A 21,850-nucleotide genomic window follows, 5' to 3' on the forward strand; every position below is an offset into this window, starting at 1 on the left:
ACACCTTATCTTGTTTAGCTTTTTATAAACAGAATTGAAATGTAAGATCCATAATCAGATCTGAACTGAATGACCATGTGGTTTGACCAAACTCAGCATATTGTAATCAGGCTGACTTTTTTGTAGATTCTTCAAAAAGGTCATACTGTAAGATGGAGTACTAAAGGTTAAGCATAGTAAATCTCACAGTGAAGGCAGATAGTCAACCTGGTTTGATTCCTGGTAATAAAAGAACCTCACTTCATGTAGTTATATTTCATACTGGCTTCAGGACTTTTGCAAACTTTTGCAATCCGTAGGATTTCAGGACTTTCCAATGATCCCAGCCACCAAATGTGGAGGGTTCCTTGATTTTCAAGACTTTAGCCTTTTAAGGCAGTTCATTGTGGGATTTCCCACAGATCACTACAAGTAAAGTAAAAAAATATATCAGCATCATTTAGATCTTTTACTTAACATCATGTAAATCAAAGAAACTACAAAAAGATATTGCATAAGTCTACCACAAGCCATAATAGTAGTACAGCATTTAATGTCATTTTTTTCAATTTTAGTTATTTTCCCTTTTTATTTTTTAAATTACTATTTTCCGTTTTCTACACACAACAGTTTATCATGCTGGGTATCGCTGGGTGTAGCTTCAAGTGTGGGAGCTCATTCAGATTGCTGATGTACTGTATTTTACAGAGCACACAATGGTATGTACAGTAGCAGTACAATGACCCACACATTCAGGTGTGTTGCAAGTCACAAGGCGCAGCCAAAAAGGGCTCCATCTTGCCAACTCACACCTTAAGTATGTTTTTGTGCTATTAAAGTTACGGACATGGAACACCGATTTTCCTCATTGGAATGAAGGTTGTACTCTTCAAGCCTCATAACTGGTATTCTTTGCACCAGTTGTCTCGCACATCTTATTATTTTGTATTGTTTAGTAATTTTAGTGTTTTGAATAAAAACTGATGTGTAGTGTCTTAGCAACTCCACAGATAGCTAAGCCCCATTGTTTACAAAGTATTTATGTGACAGATTGGGATTTGTATGCTTTCTGGATCAAAAGTGGGTGGAATAAAAAAAGACAGTAAAAATAGAATAAATGAACCAGTCTGTGAAGGGGAGAAAGGGAGGGAGTAAAAATAATGTATATGGTGCTATCTATGGTTACTCTTTCTACTTCCATCTTTGTTTTAAGTTTCTAATACTTGTACTTTAGAATTCTGAATGTGTTGAAGTTATGGAGGAATATATATAGACACACACACATACACACCCACCAAGTATATATTTCACTGATATATACTAACAGGTGAAAAAAATAAAAAATAAATACACATCCACATATAAAGATAAACTAATTTCAGATTTATTTTCCCTTTTTCTTCTTTAAGAACTATTTCCCTTTTTCTACACATAGTTTATCATGCTGGGTGCAGCTTCAGTGTGGGAGCTCATGCAGTTGCTGATGTGCTGTATTCTACAGTGCAATGGCCCTGGGGAACCTAGCCTAGGCCACAACCTCAATCATCAAAACATGATTTCCAGATTTAAAAGATTAAAAATTCCTTAAGCAAGGAGAAGTTTTCTACCACGGTTTCTACGTACCCTTTCTTATTCAAAGTTTGGTTCCAGACTTTTTAAAGGGTCAAGATTTGTGAACAAACCACAATTGTATTAAAAGCCATATACCAGTGTAGCTGTCCCTGAAAGTTACAATGGAAAATGTCTTTAGATTTGAATATAAATAAAATAAAAAAATGGGTTACTTCTTAAATAGAAATGCATATACACATTTTGTGAAAAAACAAAACAGTTTTTCTACACTGTGGATTTCAAATTATGTTTTGGACACTGTTACAAACAATTGCAATACAGGTGGATTTTTTTGGTCTCTTACAGAACAGTATCACATAGGTTTGCAATCTTAAATACAGTTACTTAAATACTTGTGCACTCTTAACAAGGCTGGATGCAAAGTTAGAAGAAAAATATTTTACACTTTTTTTGTACAAAATTCTAAAAAAAAAAAAAAAAAAAAAAAAAATCTATTAAGTACAAAATAAAATATAATAATAAAAACAAGGCAATACACTTGCACTGAGGACAGGTGTCGCAGCTTGCAAAAATAACATCCAACTTTTAAGCAGCCAAAGACAAAAAAACATCTACAGTATCTTTGGTTACCCCATAACAAGCACAACAAATTGCACAATTCATTATCTTGGAAAGTGTTTGTATTATTAGTTTTACAGGAGTTAGCAGCACTATTGTGGCCTAAACTAACAGAGCTGGTTGTGTCAATGTCTCATCACTGTGTGACAGCAAAACAGAGGGGCCCCTCTTTAAAATATACAGTGTCAAATGGGAGAGGGGATGAGTGGTAGGGATTAAACTGTATACAGATAATACCACAAGAAAAAGACAGGAGGCATCTATTTTTCCATTTTTAGACTCAATATCTGTGATACCCTTCCTCTATTTGCTTAATCAATTACTGTAACTTGGTAGATATTAAACGAAAACTAGCAGTGCCAAAGTTGGATGTTCAATTTACATTAAAACAAAACATCAACTGCACAGACTGGATGCACATGGGTTCTTATCAGAAATAAAAAACATGTATTTGTCTTGTTTGATATTGTTGTAAACTAAAGGGACACACAATGACAGTAACGCTAATTTTGCTGGCTCCGATTCTGGGCTGCAGTTCTCACTAGTGCTTCAGTCTCAATGCAACAAGGACTAAGCCTACATTGTATTACCAATGTAATCCTTGAAAACTAACGAGCAACCTCTGTGCATGACTTCTGTTTGAATCACTCTTCAGGTGAAATGACCATGAAAGTGCAAGACTATCTGAAAGCAAAGTGTACAAACAGGAATTTATTTAACCTAGTATGGTACCAGATATCATGTTTACAAATGAAAATAAACGGTTTTCTAAAACAGATTTCTTAAAAATGCTAAAATGTAAAACCTATTGTAATAAAATAAAAACCAGAAAGCCATTCTATATACAAAAAAAATCATCAAACTGATGCTGATTAAATATGCAGTGTGGTAAAGCAGTAGTGGTCCAGATTTGTTTTAAATGAGCAAGAATACAAGTTGGATTCCCAGACAAAGCCCTAATTAAAACTGAAAGAATTGCCTCACAATTAATCAGTTTACTTGTCAGATCAACAATATTTACATTCAGACAAGCTAAAGCCATTCTTATAAACAGAAGCAGCCCAGATTAAGACTGTTCACGACACAGATTACTTTCCATTTAAAGTAATGTATTCCCTGTCCAGGTCAAACAAACACAAATTGAGGGAGTCAAACTAAATTCACACAGTACTACACAATAAAGTCCCCAGTTTTTGTTGATAACATAATATAAAAAAATAAAATAAAAAGACTATTTCGTACACCCAGTTTACAGAGGCTCTGAGAAAATTGGACATGATCCTCAAATCATCTGACTTGACCCTAAACAGACAGCATCTCGCTAAAATTTATAAATTGACACTAAATTTGATTCAAATGACATACAACTCCCAGAAAAAGTTATACATAAAAAAACAAAAAACAAAACCCTAGCTCCGTACACAGTTCAAAGTAACCCACACTACAACTATTTGGCTTAAACATGCTCTGTAGGCAGTCTCCTTTCTCCTGTAGACATCTGGCTCATTACATTTGTTAAAACTTCTTATTTATAAAAATGTTTCTTTACAATTTTTTTTTTTAAATTAGCACACACACGCACCCACCAGTGTTTCCAGTTTAAAATAGCAAGACTTAAAGATGTAATAGAAAGAAATAGAAAGATGTAATGTGTGTCTGTCTGTTTGTATATATGTGTGTGTGTGCATGTATGTATGTATGTATGTATGTATGTATGTATGTATGTATGTATGTATGTATGTATATATATATATATATATATACACACACACACACACACACACACATATAAAAACTATTTAAAAAAGGAGGAATGCAATAAAATTCAGGGATAAAAAATAAGATGCAGGTAAAATCTCAGAGCAATACAATAAATACACTGAACACATGGAAGTCTCAGCAGCTGGTAATTTGTTTCACTGGCTCCATCCTCAACACCCGCTCTTTCTCATGGGCTCTGAGAGAACTGGTCCTGTTCTATTGGCTTTTTCACCCAGGCACCCAGCCCAGCCTTATGAAAAGCCTTAATGAGTGCCTGCTTGGCTACATGGTATTCTGTGGCAGCCTGCTTGACTTCGTAGTACGAGCTGGGCTTGGACAGTTTGATCCGCAGACTTGAGAGAAGCTAAAACAAACAATGAAACAAACATAACAGTTAGTAATTGCATACGTCTTTGTGCGGAGGGGCATACATGTATTTACAATATCTTAACAGTAAATGTAGCTTACAAAATGGTTCCATAAATTCCCCCTGCCATGTACTTCAACTCACTATATAGCTCTATAATGTCAGACTTTACAAGGTACCCTGGGGTAATGCTGTACCCCGGTCTCTCTCTTTCATTTTACAAATTATCACAGCTAAACATCAAGAAAAAATAGAAAAAGCATTGCAAAGCGCAGAAAAAGTTAGGTGAAGAGACATAGGTTTAGCAACATGATGTTAAGGCTACTATCTTCACTATGCAGCATCATTTTTATTTATGTTTAAATGTCAGAAAATTTTATGAGGATTGTATTATAATGCTGCCTAATAAAAGCTACAGTAAAACAACGGTTTTATCACCTGTATGAAAAAAATACATAAGCTGATTTCCTCAGAAAAAAATTGTTGCCTAACAAAAAAACAAAACAAAAACCAATCTATACATGTCTGTAATTATGCAGCCATCTTTACTCTTCAGAAGTTGGCCGAGACGGTTTTCGATCCATTCTGTAAGGATCATGTATAACTTACTCCTCACACACATACCTTTGAGTGTAGGCGTATCCAGCGACTGTACAGAACGTGCTTGCACAGACGGGATGCACGGCCCATGTCATCCTTTCCTGTTGTGGCGTTAATGACCTCAAGGGCCTGGTCACCCACTGTCCAGTTCACACTGAAATTGGGAGCCTTGCCTGGTTGTCGGGCTTCTGCGTTGCTAATACCTGAAACGGTATAAAGAAAATGACAGTGGTAAAAAAAACAAGACATGCTTCTTATGTAAACAAAACCCTCAATTTAGATTTAAATGTTATTACAAAGGCACTGTGAAAATCGCAGATATTTTTTTTTAATTCACAGCTATGTCACGGGTAAAGTATCATATTTCACGGAATGTGCACGGAACTATTTCATTAATTCTGTGTACAGATTATTACTTTAAAAAAAAATAAAAAAATCAGCAAATGGACAGATAAATGCAGTGACATCATCAAAATCTATGTCAAAGTCATTCAAGCACTTTACAATAGCTTGTGAAACGGTGTTGTAATTAACAGCCTGGAGGTGGTAAAAGTGCATCTGCAAGAACAGCTCTTGCCCTGGATTTCTGCCTCTCTCTCAGGTGAATACTTGAATCTAAATGCCTGTCAACAGACAATTTTCGGTAGTGATCTACTGTAATGTTGCAGGATGTACAGAAGTGTATTACCTCCGTCGCAGTGTAAAACACCTGCTGGATACTGCTTTACGTGATCTGCTGCAGACACATTTTTTGCCTTTTTAGAGACATCCATTTCCTTGTTTATAATGTGTAGTGCTTTAATTTAGATTGTGGATGGGGGACACACACAATATGAACGTTATAACTGAACAGCGTTATAAACGAGGGGGTAGGGGGCGCCACGGGATACAACACACATCTGACTAAAATACAAAATAAAATAACTTCCTCTCTATAATGCAGGTATAGTGAAGCAAAAAAATGTAACTTTCCGTGAATTAACCATGCATAAAGCACCATGTAATCAATGCTAGTTTTTTTTCAAAAAAAATAAAAAAAGGTAACTTTCCCACTCGCAGATCATTTGAATTAGCAGTTTTTAAACTTTACACAGCCTGGCTAAACGGCGGTCGGGAGTTCAGTTCAAAGTGACAGACAAGCAAACCAAGTGCGAGAAGGAGAGCGGGTCAGGCGAGGGGAAGAGGCAATGGGCTCGCCCCAGGTTCGGCTGCCGCAACAAAAAAAGTAAACACATTGGGAAAGATAACCACATAATAGGCCTAATATTTATTTAGTTATAAAACAAATACTGAATAAGATGTCTGTGTTATAAAGTGCCAGTGCAGATTTTCTTCAGTTCAGATACTGTATCAAAAGGGAGAGACAGAAATGGAAGTTGGTCTGAGAAGTTGTTTGCAGTTTGAACAACACTGGTACTGTATTTACTGTAGAAATATTGCATGAATCACTAGTATAGGGAATTGGGGGACATGCTGTAGGAGCGTTACATCCCAGGCACGTTATAATTGAGTGCCTTATAGTGACGGAGCACTGTAGTCACATGACAATCAGTGCACAGTACTATGTACATGTTGAATAGTACATGCAGACACACAGCAGAGCTGTAAAGTTTTGTTAATGTGATATATATATATATATATATATATATATATATATATATATATATATATATATATATATATATATTTTTTTTTTTTTTTTTTTTAAATACAAATAATAGTTTTATTTCTTAAGAAAATTGAAAAGAAATCACAGTATTGGGCTAACTATGATTTCCACAAAGTCTGTGTAATCGCAATTTACACAGGGCCTTAGTTATTACATGTAGGAGTGAAACAAGGACATTTAAAACAGGATTACTTAAGCCACTTCATTTTCATCATTTGTGCTATGCTGTCGCATGGTTTGCAAAAATAATGTTTTTCTTGGTTACATTTGTTGTTTTTTTTTTCATAATTTCACTGCTCTCCACCACATCTGAAAATAAACATGATAAAAACATGTGAGTTAGCGAATGTGTACATTCTTCATACCTGGATATGCTTGATAACTAGAATGTCATTACCAAGTTTCATCACACCAAGATAATCATTTCTGTACATACATTTACAAATTTGAACATAAATATCACTATTTTTTAAATCACGAAATGGATGTTCTCTGGAGTTCTATATATTTCTACCCAAAGAAATGCACTGACGAGATGTTTGATTTTCACAACCTTGGTTTAGAAATTCTAATCATCTTATTGGCTGGTTTTAGATCCGTCACTGTCTGAATTAACTGAATGGACCCGTATGTATGTCTGGACAGGCAGATGAAAGGGCATCTCCACTGTATCTCCATCACCACGTAAGAGATAACATTATTTTACATCTTCGTAATAGAAACCCTGTAGAACAAATAAACTACAGTATAGGAATGGTTGCTATGATCCTTACTTTAAATAAACCAGGACCTACAGTGCCATTCAGAATAATGCACATTAAGCTCTATTAACCAACTAAGGAAAACATAAGAAAAGTACGTAAAGTGGAGGAGGTTGTGCCTACTGAGAATATCAGATTCTGGAGATATGCGTAGTGTCTACCTGTCTGTACATCACACTTACATTGTTGCATATATCTGGAGAACAGCTTATCAAAAGTTGACTAAACATTTCATTGCTGAATGTTATTCTATACTATTCTGTAATACTGTTCATACATGGCATGGTCCTCAACGTTGTCATCCTGCTGATGGCTCTCATTTTAAATTGAAAGCAATGGCAGGGGATGTATGTTACTGACGTACCTTGTAATATACATTAACATACTGCACTGCCAGAGATTTAACCTGGTCTTTCAGCGTTGTTGCAGACCCTGTGGCTAAACAGTTGCTTACAAATTCCTATCAGGTGGAGGAGATTTCCTTCTATTCGTCCTGCCTGTGAGATGAGGTGTATGCTCGGGATTGATGTTAATCTTCACATGCTGCTTTGCTCCACCGTAAATCTGCCTTACTTATGTTTCCCTTGCAAGAGGAGTAAAAAAACAGCAATGGCTAAAAACTTCCTTCAGGATTGCATCAAAATCTAGGCTGGTAATCGCCGGCTCAGTGGGTTCAGGTAAAAATCCTCGTACTCAATTGAACTCCTTAACAAAGTCTGGCATCAGCAGGCTGCATACCATACAACTATCATTATGACTCTGTATTTCAATTTCACTCTAAGGGACTGTGTGATGCCTTTTTAAAATTCTTTAACTGGAAAAGGTTAATTGCCACTCCATTATCTCACAAACTCTCCATTATCTCGCTAACTGCTAGTTCAATTTTCCTTTTAAAAGGAAGAGATACTGCTGCAGGTTTTGTAGGACAACAAGAAAATGCAAGCTGACATTTAAAATGATGTGGATACCTTGTGTGCTGGGCAGACTAAATTAAACCACTTAGTTGCCACTATGACCGATTACTTCCTGCAGATCCTAAAGTGGCTTTAGTTACTGGGTTGATTGGAAAGAGAGACTGTGCGCTGATGCAGAACTGGACTGTGACTGATAACTCATACAAAGCCAGAAAACGTGTTATTTATTTCCCTGCCATTGCTGTACGTACAACATTAGAGGTGACCTACACACCTAACCTAAACAATGGCAGAAGAAAAGATAACTTGCAGTATCAAAATGCCTGGAGCTGTTCAATAAAGGACACAAAAATGATAAAGACACGGCAATGAAGAGGAACATCTGGGAGTCCATTTCCAGTGAATTGGAAATAGCTGGTATGTACGATTTGTTTACCTTTACTGAAGTAAGTATTCAAAGACACAGCCTTCATTATACCCATAAAAACATGATTAAAAAAGGACCGACCAAACAAAGTTTCATAAAAAAAGTATAGAGGGGTTCTTAAAATACTAAAAGTGTAACTAAAAGTATGGGCACCTCCACTAAATTCATTTGGACTGGAATAGAGGGGGTAAGGTACAAAACTGTAAAAAACAGATAGAAATGTGCCCAGGAGCTTCCTAAAGAAAGCTCAGTTTTCCACAGACTAACATTAATGGCAAAAATCAAGCAGCTGTGGTTTGACTTCATTACTGTAGTTGTGGCTCATGATCCCACAGCAGAGCTTTCCTTAATTATTAGTAAAGGCAGCAAATCAGTCTTAAATCTTAAGCAGGAGCACACCTATACCTAAGCAATACACTGTGTACATTTCTATTGCTTTACATACAAATATATAAACACAGACTGCAGGTGAATCATACACAGATGTAATTGTCACTAGATCGCTTACCACTGAGTAGAGGTTTATTGAGTGTGAATGACTGGGGCAGGTCCTCAATGTCGGCTATTCTCTGGTACATGGCCCGGGAGAGGTGGTCTGCGTGGTATAAACTACCAAGGATGATACTGGAGAAGTAAATGGGCTCCGTGAAGTAGCTCATTAAGGATCCCTGGATTCCAACCACATTCCACCTGAAATATACAGAAGAATATAAATCGTCAAAGAGTTGCACTGCTCTAGGATTTGCCAAATAGATACAGACTCTTCTACATGTGAGTCAACGAGTCCAAGAAGTGAACATACTAACGGTTAAGTGGCATAATAAAAAGTTTTGGTGTTTGCAGTCCAATCCCTATCGACAGCAGAGCCAACGCAACAAAAATGCCAGTATAAAAAAGTTTCACATTATGGTCCTTTGAGACTAGCAGGTTTTCAACAACACAAAAACAGTCACATCGAAAAGCTGAATAGAAAGGATGGCTGACTCAGTCAGGCAGTGACCAGCATCAGTCCTCACTTATTCAGCCAGCTGTTGCTCTTGAGATAAAGCTAATAATACATATTCTAATTCATTGTATTTAATTGGCTAGAACTGTGCTACTAACATTGTCATTGTCCCCCCTTTATTGCAATGTGAATGTTATACAACATTATAGATAAACTGCTGCATCCTGGTAACTTGGCTTGGAGTTTGAACTGCTAATCAATAAATTGATTGGGTACCAGAGAACTTTACATCTGCGACGTTATCTGAGATAGCTACTGTACATACTGCATTCCAAACAGAGAAATAACAATAGCAAAAAACCAAAAGATCGTCAACTGAATTAAAGGGGTCTAGTGAATATTGATATTGTTAAAAATAGGTGCTGAAAATATTTTTTTTCTATTTGCACTTCTTTAGGCAGTGATAAAAGTCAGGCCAGTCCAACGGATGTCTCACTGAGCTCCACGATATGTCGCTTCATTTAGAAGTGGAGTATCCCAATCAAGGCTCTTAATGTGTTTGAAAAGACAAGGACAAATCGGTAGTCTTTGGCTGAAGCAAGGTCAGTCAAAATGCAGCAAGACTGATGTGTTTAAACAGGATGCGTGTTTAATGAACAGACATACTGAAGCTGTGCTGTTTCATTAATCTTACCTATTTTTCACCTCTATTTTTAAAATATCTATTTAACTTAAGTAAATTATACTTTGTTTTGTTTTCTTAGTTGTTTTTGGACTATTTTGTTTTGTTTTTTTGTAATTATGTACACCTGTGTGTATGTCCTGCCGCACTAGGGATATCTTTGCTCATACCCTAGTGGCGGCCACCAACCACTGCAACTGCCTGGGTGTGTTTTTAATAAAACCTGGATGCCTGAGTGGTGTTTCAACATCAAACCCTCTGTGCCTCTCTCGTCTCTCAGTGGATACCCACACTGTAACAGGACACCCCTGTTACAGTCTCTTTTAGACCTCCCAGAGCATCAGCATAGTTATTTTACACACAATAGTCAGCACTGGCTTAAATAATAAAACAATTATGTCCACGGAATATGGAATCACGCACCTTGATAATATTGGTCTTTTTCGTTTCATATACACCAGGTGCATATCTTGAAACCACATTTGTGTTTATTCACTAGGTCATTAGCTTGTCTTGTTTCAGCATGTCCTTTTATATTGAACATAGCCAGAGCAGGCTTTGGATTTCCACAACAGGCATCATTAAGAAAATGTTGCATTTCGACACGGGAGAATGTATTGAATAAACTGTCAAGTGATTGTACTTTAAATTAAAAGCAGTGCCTTAGGATGTCAAGATAATCAGTACTTGTAAAGGCTTAAACTGCTAAAAGATACATTTTATGTTCAGCTTTAGTTAGTTACAAATTGAATTGCCCTTTTTACACCCCACTGGGTAAAAAAAAAAAAAAAAAAAAAAAAAAAAAAAACAAGATTTTGAATCTTGAGAAAGATTTTTTAGGCAGTGGGATATGTTCATAATATCTTAAAAAAAAAAAAAAGAAAAAAAAAACAAGAACAACAAAAAAAAAAAGTACTCTCTCCACATGGAGTTTGCCTTTGGTGGAAGTGTAAATCATCATTAAAGAAATAAAAGAAATCCAGGGTTCAAGGTTATCGGGTATCAGCTGAAACAGGGATAGCATTAAAACGCATATTACTTCCTATAAAAAGAAAAACAAATCATATTAGGAGACTGAAATGACAGACCCTTGAAAGATGAAGTTAAATAACAATCAAACAATAAACTATGGAGAATGCCGTAAACACTTACCATGGAATTATATTTCTAAGTATTAGGAAGGAAGTATTATGGAACTGGGTAACTGGTGACCTGGCACACTGCATACCAGTGTCTTAACAACTATGCAAAACAGCCGCGCTCGTCTGCATTCATAGTGACTGAGCTTTTAATCATCTAGTCTCACCGACAGTGGACAGAATTCATAACAGCAGTGCATCACACAACACTGCCAATTATATATGTATTTGTTTATAAGCGTTACATTCAGTATACACATACCGACTGGAGTGAAGCTATAATTCGAGAAATTTTGATGGTTGCAATCAAATTCAGTATACAATGACATGTTATAGCTGTGGGATCTAGCCACTTCATAAACACTACCACATAGTGTGTGCTCTTCATCCTAAATATGGCCAACAATCCAGTAGTGAAAAGAGAATTACTATTATTTTTTTTTTTTTTATATGAAGACAACAACTCAAATTGTACTGTCAGTAAAAACTTAAGTCACACAACCTCAAAACGGCAGCTATATTAAAAATACTAAAAGCATTGGAGACAACTTTGTCAAGAAACCACAGCAGCCAATTACCATATAAAAAGCAGTGGCAGTTTGACACATTCTTATGTCTTGTTTTGCATTGTGCCGAATGTCATACAACTGTAGAGTATAATTAGCCTAAGCATTAAAGCTTTCCAGGAGCTTTGACAGTTCAAAAAGCTACAACAAAACGTCTCCTTCATGAAGTCACTAAAATATGTCACTGTCCTTCTAAACTGAAATACAATCAATCACAGGTCTGGTATCACTGCCTCTAATTCTGCCTCTCCGTCAGGATGATACCGTTTACAGACTTCTTTGAAAAGTCAGATACAAAGAATGTCAAAAGTTATTATACAGTACATGCCAATGGCAAAAGGCAGTGGTTCTCATCTCAATTGTGCTGTTATTTTGTTCTTTAAGAAATATATATTGTAAAATAAAACAAACTTCAGACACAACACTTCTGCATACAGTGAGGGACATATCACTATTAACACAGCAAGAATACTTTTCTTTCAAAGTTTATTTAAGGATTCAAATGTTGCTTGTTACTAGTTATGTAACATTATTTTCACAAAAAAAGGTTTAATTGTTATGTAAATATCTTAATAAATCTGGGCCTTAGTGTTCTACAATTAGGGGAAAGAGGATTGTATTTTATTATTATTATTTTCCATATCTGTTGCTAGGTGATTTTAAAAACCACATTGTACATTCATTATTCCCAATAAATTTAGTAGCTGCGAGTGTTGTTGCATGTGCCATCCATAAATATAAAACACAACTGGTAGAAACTTAATACATTCAATGACACACATTTCAAGGTCTTTTTCAACATTGTGAATGTCATCAAATAGTTTCTTTGTATTTCGAAAGTTTGGTTGAAACAGAACTCTGTACCGGTGTGGGAATTCAAAGACTTAAGTGAGGAGCGGTGAGTGTGGCAAAGAGCAGATGCGACTGACCTGGCGATCTTGTCACTGCAGGACATTGTGAGCAGCCTCTCTCCCTGCAGTACTCCGTCCCATGTCTGGATGGTATTACTGGACCGTACTGGGATCGTTCCCTCGCCAGACTCAATCTTCGTCCGAAGTTGACCTCGAGCTTTCCGATTCGGATGCCTGTCTCCTTGGTCTGTAAATTCATTAAAAAAAAAAAAAAAAAAAAAACTCTAAACATGTGCTTAGAAATACTCAAAATATATGTGCTTAGAAATCTTTCTGATGCCTTATGTACAGCACATACTGTTATAGTGCATCTTTCTGCAGATATTCAATTGACTACCATTACATTGTAATGTATGATTCCTAATTCTTAAGCCATAGAACCTTCCCACGGGGTTATTGTTTTAAACAGTTACAGTGGTGGATTTCTATACTGCTGTCTTTGCAGAGTAAGAATAGCTTTGAATAATATTTTCTAGTTTCAAATATTGAGTTTTTGTAATATATATTTTTTCTATATTTAAGATGCTTTGACAATGAGTTCAGGAGCTACACTTCAGTTTTAGCTGCCTGCCATAGACATACAGTATGCAGTGTCATCTAGACGATCCAAAGTGTATTTATATTAGTAAATCGGCAGCACAATCCAGTGCACAGCTTATTGCAATATAAACAAAAGGAAACTTGATCCACAGTGGCAGGTCACTGGGAAACGCTGACTCTGACTTCTATCCTATAGACAAATACCAACGGCATGCAACTAAAACTGAAGAGCCGCTCCTGAGCTCAGGTGACAGAACCTTAGCACAGATTGTGCAATTAAAACAAGGGAGGAAAATCTGTGGTTTATTCAATTGTTCAGGTAGATTTATTCAATTGTGAATGATTTAAATATGACAGCAGTCATCGACAACACAGGACCAACACAGAGAAATAGACTAAAGAGACTCCCACACATAACACCATTGACAATACTTCACTTTGCATAGATATGCTGTAAACGTTACTTCAATTAAGCTAAAGGTTTTAATGAGAGTAACTTTTTTCTTTCTGTAAAATATTAATGAACTTGCTAATGGTTCATTAATATCTTGCTAAGATATTAATGAACCATTAGCAAGTCATCATATTATAGACTGCAATATATTAAATTAACTTTGCATTGTGCTTGTGTCTACTGGCATTCAGGTAAAAATACTGAAGCCTAATTAAATACATCAAAACAAATCAATAATTAAACCAATAAATATGAACACTTAGCCTGCTGATATAAATAAGGGATGGGTTTTTACTGAGTTTGGGTTTAGATAGTATTTGTAATAATAATAAGGCTTATGTGTGTGAAAAATGAAATATTAGGACATTTTGTGTTACCCCTTTAATTGACTTTGGTTAGTTTTGTTCATGGCAGACATTTTTTAAGTGATTTATTTTTGCTGTGTTCATCAGGGTATTTGTGGCAATTCATTAAAAAATGAAATTTTTAATGAATTTTTAAAAAATTTAAAAAAAAAAGTTTGTTAATAATGATTACGTTTACTGTGCATCACATCAACATGTGTCTTTCTGATGGGCATCACTTTTTTTTTCAACTGTAAGAATTGCTGTTATCTTATTAAAAACAATGTATTCATCTATTAAACAGGAAGTAAAGGTAAGCTCTGAAACTTGGAATTACTTATTTTATCCAATTAGGTTTTCAGACCCAACTCACAGCCATATAAGAAATTGTTTTAGAATAGATTTCAATAAACCGAAAACATAAACAACATCTGATTTCACCTTTGACAGCTTGTAGGACCTTCAATTGCTCCTTGTCATATGTATTTTAGTTGAAATCAGAGTTTATCTAACTGGGGTCACCAGGAGGGGGTGCAGCACATACAGAAATATCTTTTCAAAGCTCCTGACACCTGAGAAAGCAATGTTCCCCAAGACAGTAAGCTCACGCTCACATTCAAACAAACTGACTCACTTAAACTTGACTCAGAGATTGCACCCTGCTCACACCCACCGAGTAAAACCGGGAGGGACATTTAAAATTTAGCTTGATATTAGATTCAACACCATGTGACTCCCTCCCTCCGACCCTTACCCTCCATTCCAGCTTCATGTGGGGAGAATATCCTGGCGTCTCCGCATGGTGAAGTGCTTATGTACAGGTGAAACTGGACATTGTCCTTCAGTTTATAGCCACCTCTCTCACACCTGATGAAAATAGATTTCTGTTGCTCTTCTTTGTTGCTGCTAGAAAACATACAGAAACAAGTGTACCATGTTAAAATTGTGAGGGAAAAAAAACCTGCTGCAGTAACATTTCTACGTCCTTATGCCAACTTTTAATTCCACCCCCCACCCCCCCCACGATGTGTGTCCTTTGCATTATACAGTAACGTATCATGGGGCAGCTTGGTATCTCGACATTGTACTAACATGACCGTTCCATATATCTGTAAATATTAATTGTAAAAAAAAAATATATATATATATATATATATATATATATATATATATATATATATATATAATTTTTTTCTCATTGTAGTGATCTTTTAAATGTGAATTTTATTACTACGTACCTCAAGAAGTATTCAAGTTGGGTATAGAGATACCGTATTAGGGACCTTCGGGCGATAATTTCAGCATGGCAGTCATTGAGGGCTAGGCCGCGGTCGCTCATATACTCCCCGTTTATACACTTGGTCCCCGTGGAGACACAAATCACCTCGGCATCTTTCACGTCAGTGCCTGGACAGGTCAAAAGGAACATATTTGAGAAATGTAAATATTAACGTAAGCAAAGTCCATCATTGAATGTAAGATTTAATAGCAGCCATTAATTAGAACCAGTCCTACCTCTTCATCAAGACTGTGGTGTGTTTGTTACAGACTTGTGTTATTTACTCATTATGTTGTTTTGCATTTCAGCGTTTACAGCTGTGAAAACTTCACAGAAATGTTTATTTTACAGTCTTTTTTACTAAAAAGGAATAGGTTTAAATAAATCTGAACAAATAAAAAGTGTTTCCTGTACCTGTTGTCATGACAACCCCAGCCAAGACTTTCCTGCGTGCATGAGGTGATGTGAAATTGTCGGTCAGTTCACTGAATTTATCCACAACAAGACGGGATACAGAGTCGGCTAGAACCTATAAAAAATACACAAACAAATGTTATCTCTATGTGGAAGACATTTTTCCACACAGACATTGCCTCATTCTTTTTATCTTGTACTGGATTTTCACAAGGCAAAAATTATTATTTTATAACTTACTCGTCAGCTAGTAAGAGATACAGTACACACATCTTGACATGTCTTGTAGCAGCATCAATATACATGACAGCTTGCCTCCAAGCCAAAGGTTGGTATTTTCAACATGCATACCTGGGTTATTTTGAAAATAAAAAGAGGCTTTTTAGCTTTTAGTTGCCATTTAACTAGAACACTATAATTCCAATTGGTTGAGTAATATACTGTCGTCCTACCCCTATCAAAGTGGCATTAATGTTACTCAAATTTACTTTTGAGCACTTCCAAGTAAAAACTGTGCTGACATGCATTTTGAGTTTCTGCACAAAACTATAGGAGCTCATCTTAATTAGCCTTGAAGAACATTAATGAGGTATTAAATTCCAGCAATAAAAATTCAAACTATCCCTTCCATTCACTAGTCTGTTTTTTTTTTTTTTAATTAGTTCTGACTAAATGGAGGGGACCTTTGTGCACAGCTGAAGGTAAATTAAATACATATTTTACATTGGTGAATGAATTAGTCAATTAGGAAGTGCTGGCTCTGTTAAAACATTTGCACGGTGACTTGAACAGGCTGGGACTCAAAGAAAGAGATCTAACTAATCCATAAAACGACGTGGAACAAGATCGTTTGACTGACTTCTAAGCTAAAAATCACGCCAACGCTTTCCTCCTCCAAGGCTTCAGCCTCCAGCTCTATCTCTTCACGCAGTCAGATTAGGGAAATCACTAACGAAATGACAAGCCAGGGCAGCGTTATTAATGACAATATATCAACAAAACCACTCAGCAGGACACACGCAATTACATTACAAAATGCTCCAATTCCAGGTTATGCATTCTCTAAAGCGATAGATAACCACGTCTCTGCTGGAGCCCAGTTTCACATTACAGAAAACTGAAGGAATAGCTATCCCTAATGTGCAAGCTTAATTTTCACTAATGCATATGCTGATATCCTCCCACCCCGCCGAGATGCACACACATACTGTACATTCACATTTTAGCTTTAGGGTTACACAAACAACCAAGAGTTGGATCAAATCTATAGACCAATTTTATGACATTACTAGTCAATACTTGTTATCGATGTAAATGCCAAACATATCTTATTTAAAATAAATGCATCAACATGCTGCCCCAATGAATATTTGAATATTCACTGTCTGGGTCATCTTGATTTGGCCAACCTTGGTATGGCTGAGTTCCTAACACAATCACCAATATTACCTGTGCTCTTACCTGGGGAAGATGAAGCTGTAAGCCTTCCCTGGGGATAGGCTGTCGGGACGGTGTCTGGTCAAGCTGCATGTTAAACAAGCTGGAGAGGGCTGCCTGGGCGGCACGGGCCTTAGCCAGCTTCTTATTCCTCCCTGAACCTTCGAAGGTCTGTCCATCCGCTGTTACTGACATCACAAAGTTTTTGGCGTGACTCTCTCCACTCTCAGAGACAAAGTCATACTTTAGGCCCGGGCGTAGCTCATTCAGGATCATGACAGAGTTCTTCCCACTAGAGGGGGCAAATGCAGATGGGGCGGGCAAAGGGGACTGGCTGACATTGTCTGCCCCTCCAGAAGAGGGAAGAGGATAATCCCCTATGGAGTTAAAGGAGCCATTTCCATTGGAGCCCAGGTAATAGGCCACATCGGCCTGAGCTGGGGTCTCAAAACCATTAAAGAGGGTGTCAGGGAAATCTGCCTGGTCAGAGGTGAAGTCAGTGTTTACAGTCAGGGTCCGACCCATGGCCATGTGGGCCTCTGAAGCATTGGGGAACTGGACGAAAGACCTCAGGGCCTTCTCTGCAGCGTTAAGCTTGGCCTTCTTCTTGGTGGGACCAGAGCCTTCGAAAAGCTGCCCGTTGACCTCCACTGTCATGACAAACACAGGAGCGTGGACTGGCCCAGTCTGAGACAGCAGCTTGTACTGCAGCCCTGGCTTGATCTCATTGAGCTGCATTAGTGCATTCTTTGGCAAGACGGGCCCCGGGGTTTTCTTTCGTTTCTTGGCCCGGAACTTGGAATGCGAGTGCCCGTTATTACCCTCCTCGAGTGGGCGCTTCCTGCTGCCACTGCCTCCATTGGGGAGTTGGACCCCTTCACCCAAGGCTTCCTTTGAAGAGACGTTGTCCAGGTTGCGGTTTTCCTTAACATCAGTGCTGCAAGAACCTGCGGTGCCCAGAAAGAGTAACTTACAACGCCTTCGTTGCAGGATCTTGTAAATGTAAAATTTATAGATTCCTTTATCTCTCTTTGTAACCGAACAAGTGATGTGTGTTCTATAAATTCGGATTGGGGTGTTAGGGGAGGTTGGATGTTAAATAGATACAAATTAAGGCATTTCTGAAACGAGACCTTTGAGTTTTGTTTAACCTGAAGGTTTCTATGGTCGGCCAATCAAAGCAGTTTGCATTAAACACCATTTGAAAAACATATATCTCATAAACAGAAAGTTCAGAAATTAAATAAACAAAATCCCAGAGAAGGGGTTACTATTTTACTCATAACACTTTAAAACTAAATCTACTGGTTCAAAACAATTGGAATGGAAAACTTGAATATGGAGTGGGCATTACATCAGCAGTCCTGTAATTCATAAATCTTTGGATTATGGCTGGCAACTAGGGTTGGAGGTAGGTGTATTTTTTGGGAAAAGCAACATAATAACCTGCACATTATTGACAGGCACACACTGGTCTAGTAGACTGTGTAATCTGTGTTTGAAGAGGTCTTATAAAATGGCCCCAGTAGATGTGGATGTACACAATATATTTCTCATTATGATTATCATTTATAAACTTATCCACCCTCACAGTTCACTGAAATTGGTGTTAGCTGGCACTATTACAATATGGTTGGGTTTTAGTGAATTTCTGTTTGAAAACCTGTTTCATTACCATCTCGAATTTAAACCAGGAAAAATAAAACTCCAACCCAGTTTTCCCAGGGTTGTGAATTATAATACTGCACTTTCAGACATGTTTAGCCAGTTTAAAAGGCATTGTTGGTGAAGCCACATGGTTTTTCTGATAGGCAACACACATCACCACATCCAGTTGACAAAGCCGATGGAACGTTTACTAAATTTTCATTTATAACATCCTCCAGCAAAAGCTCGATAGGTTACTCCTTTCGGCGCTCAGAAGAAGAAAACCAAATGCAAGGTGCCAGAGTGGGAATTCATGGAAGAAAGAGGGAGTCGTACACGGGAGTGGAGAGGTGAGACACCAGTGAAGCAGGAAGAGAAGAGGAAAAGTGAAGGAAACATTCACAAAACCAAATTGACTCTGACTTTACAGGTGCTTGTCTGGGAAAGTAAGAAGCTCCACTACTAGTAAGTCAAACAATTCTTCACCAATCCTCTTTAAAGGCTTTGGTGTATGTCCAACTGATCTAAATACTGCTACATTTTACGCAATTAATAAAGGGGCGAGGGCTATGAAAATCAAACATCAGATGTTTCTTCTTCTCTCAGGACGATTCACATTTTAATGTTTTAAATGACATCGATATTTGGATCAATTGAACAGCGCTCTAAAGAAAGCAGTGGAGTATTTAGTACAAAACTAGAACAAAATATCATGTATGCAAAAACTGGTTCTTCAGCTAGCTATGGATCTGCCATGACAAGCGAGGGATACGATCTGTGACTAAGCCAAATCACTTGTGTGTGTTTTTTTAAACATTTTATTAGCAAACCTTTAAAAGATGTGAATCACTTTTAAATGCCCAGTCAAATAACACCAGACAATGGGGGTGTCAAATGTAAGCAACTGTTCTTATTTATAAAGTGTAATTCACTAAGCAGATATGGTTCATCATTAAAGGTTATATCCAAACTATAGTCAACTTAGAGTTGAATTAATATTTTTCAACTCTCAGTTGAATTTGTTTCTGCCGAGCAAATTCCGTGTCCTCATTAGTTTTTGTTGGTAATAATAAAAAATCTGTATGAAGGAAGACCCTCAAATTTGAGTTCAGAAAACCTCTGCTGTGACAAAACATGGGACTCAGGAGGAATTGTATTAGTCTGAATGTTTATAAAGCAGTGGTTGGATCTCAATATGTTTCACATGAGATCTGTTTTACAATGAGTGTTAAATTTAGCATATGAAATCACAAATTTCCTGTTGTTCTGCTGAACATTAGAAGGTCTGTTTCTCTCTAAAGCCTAATTAGCACCAAAAACACATCAGTAATCAGTTTTACAAAATTTAAGCCATGCTATTTACAATAATTTTGGACATGCATTTGGGAAAAGGGGCAAAAGAAAAACTGGTTTCATGAGAACAGCGGTGTGCAAAAGCTTAGCAAAATGTTACTGTCATTTTCCCATGCCTTTTCCATGGTTATACTATGCAATCATCATAATTTACCTTTTTTATGCTTTACCATACCTCTCTAAGCTTTGCAATGCCTATCAATGTTTTACCATGATTTATTATATTGTGTTATACTTTTACTATGGTAAACATTCATAAGGGATAATAGCAATAAAATATTTTAATAAATAAATAGTTAAATGGCTTTTGGGAAGATAGGATTGAAGAGAAAGCAAAAAGAAGGTGATGAAAAAAATTAAGACCCACACTAGCAGACAATTAAAAGAACACACACACACACACACACGATACACCCAAGCAGTGTTATAAAGGTACACAAGTAAACAAATTAGAAAAAGTGAAATGCATAGTCTCACAATTGTGGATGAAAATAATAATCAAATCTGACTATAAATATTGTGAAAATTATTGGTGCTACATATTAGGGTCTATGTAGAATATGTACAGAATGCACCATATTCTTTATACTATATTCTATTTTTATATATCAAAAAGAGACTTGTCCACATAAATAGCTGCACTTGGGAGGTTTGATTCTCCATGGAACCTCAGAGTTGGTCATTTATTGTAGATCCTGCTAGAAGGGAGTATGTGTATAGCAAAGAGCACATAAATCAATAAAAGTCACAAGACATAAGGTTAATAGCATTCCTCCCCAACCACACACACAAAACTGTTTAAAAAACAAGATACTCTGTCATCTACATTTTCAGAATATTTAATTTATTCTCTGTTTAATCAATCAGTCCTCTGCTTGGACCATTATGTACCAACTACTACAAGAAAATAGTACTTTTTCAACCAGATCTGAAAATTTCTAAAGGGAGTGGTTTTAGAACTGACCACTAGAGAACGAACAACCAATTTCTGCCCTGTGAAACTGTGGGAACTGTTAGTTAGAAAACTGAACATTTCTTTACAAAAATCAGTTTCAGAGGGGATTGATATACAGCTGCACACCCCTCGAGGTCAAACCACATCACTTCAGTTAGTCAGCTTTTAGCTGATAGTGGTTGACAAGGGGCATTTCTGTTGGAATACTTCACGACAACAAAAATGTATCTAAGCAAAAAGAATAATATAGAGTAAAACCTCAATCTAATGCAGCTTGGCTTGGGGCCGGAATATTGTACCAGATTACAGTGTGCTGGTTTACAATGGTGTGTTAAAATGTAATTCTGTATCTAAAATAAAAGGTATAAATTGCTCTTTGAACACACACACATATATATATATATATATATATATATATATATATATATATATATATATATATATATATATATATACACATACACACACACAACACACACACACACTGTATACAGTAGAGATACAGGTATACCCTG

At 36.7% G+C, this 21,850-nt stretch overlaps 1 protein-coding gene across 14 annotated transcripts in view; it reads right to left on the reverse strand.

Annotated features, from left to right (window-relative positions):
• Positions 1 to 3,979: 3,979 nt before the first annotated feature.
• The window catches only part of adarb1b (adenosine deaminase RNA specific B1b), a 161,441-nt gene continuing 143,570 nt past the window's right edge, over positions 3,980 to 21,850 (reverse strand). For 13 of the 14 annotated variants that reach the window (XM_041263480.1, XM_041263479.1, XM_041263478.1 and 10 more), the window contains 8 exons: positions 17,405 to 18,327; positions 15,944 to 16,058; positions 15,489 to 15,657; positions 15,005 to 15,156; positions 12,931 to 13,099; positions 9,177 to 9,358; positions 4,922 to 5,100; positions 3,980 to 4,294 (listed from right to left, as the gene is read on the reverse strand). In XM_041263480.1, coding sequence (XP_041119414.1) covers positions 4,118 to 4,294; positions 4,922 to 5,100; positions 9,177 to 9,358; positions 12,931 to 13,099; positions 15,005 to 15,156; positions 15,489 to 15,657; positions 15,944 to 16,058; positions 17,405 to 18,327 — 2,066 coding nt within the window. In that variant the 3' untranslated portion in view covers positions 3,980 to 4,117. The remainder of the gene's footprint in view (positions 4,295 to 4,921; positions 5,101 to 9,176; positions 9,359 to 12,930; positions 13,100 to 15,004; positions 15,157 to 15,488; positions 15,658 to 15,943; positions 16,059 to 17,404; positions 18,328 to 21,850) is intronic. The other variant, XM_041263468.1, reaches the window with a different exon arrangement.

The sequence above is a fragment of the Polyodon spathula genome, chromosome 11 (assembly GCF_017654505.1).
Source record: "Polyodon spathula isolate WHYD16114869_AA chromosome 11, ASM1765450v1, whole genome shotgun sequence".
NCBI classification, from domain to species: Eukaryota; Metazoa; Chordata; class Actinopteri; order Acipenseriformes; family Polyodontidae; genus Polyodon; species Polyodon spathula.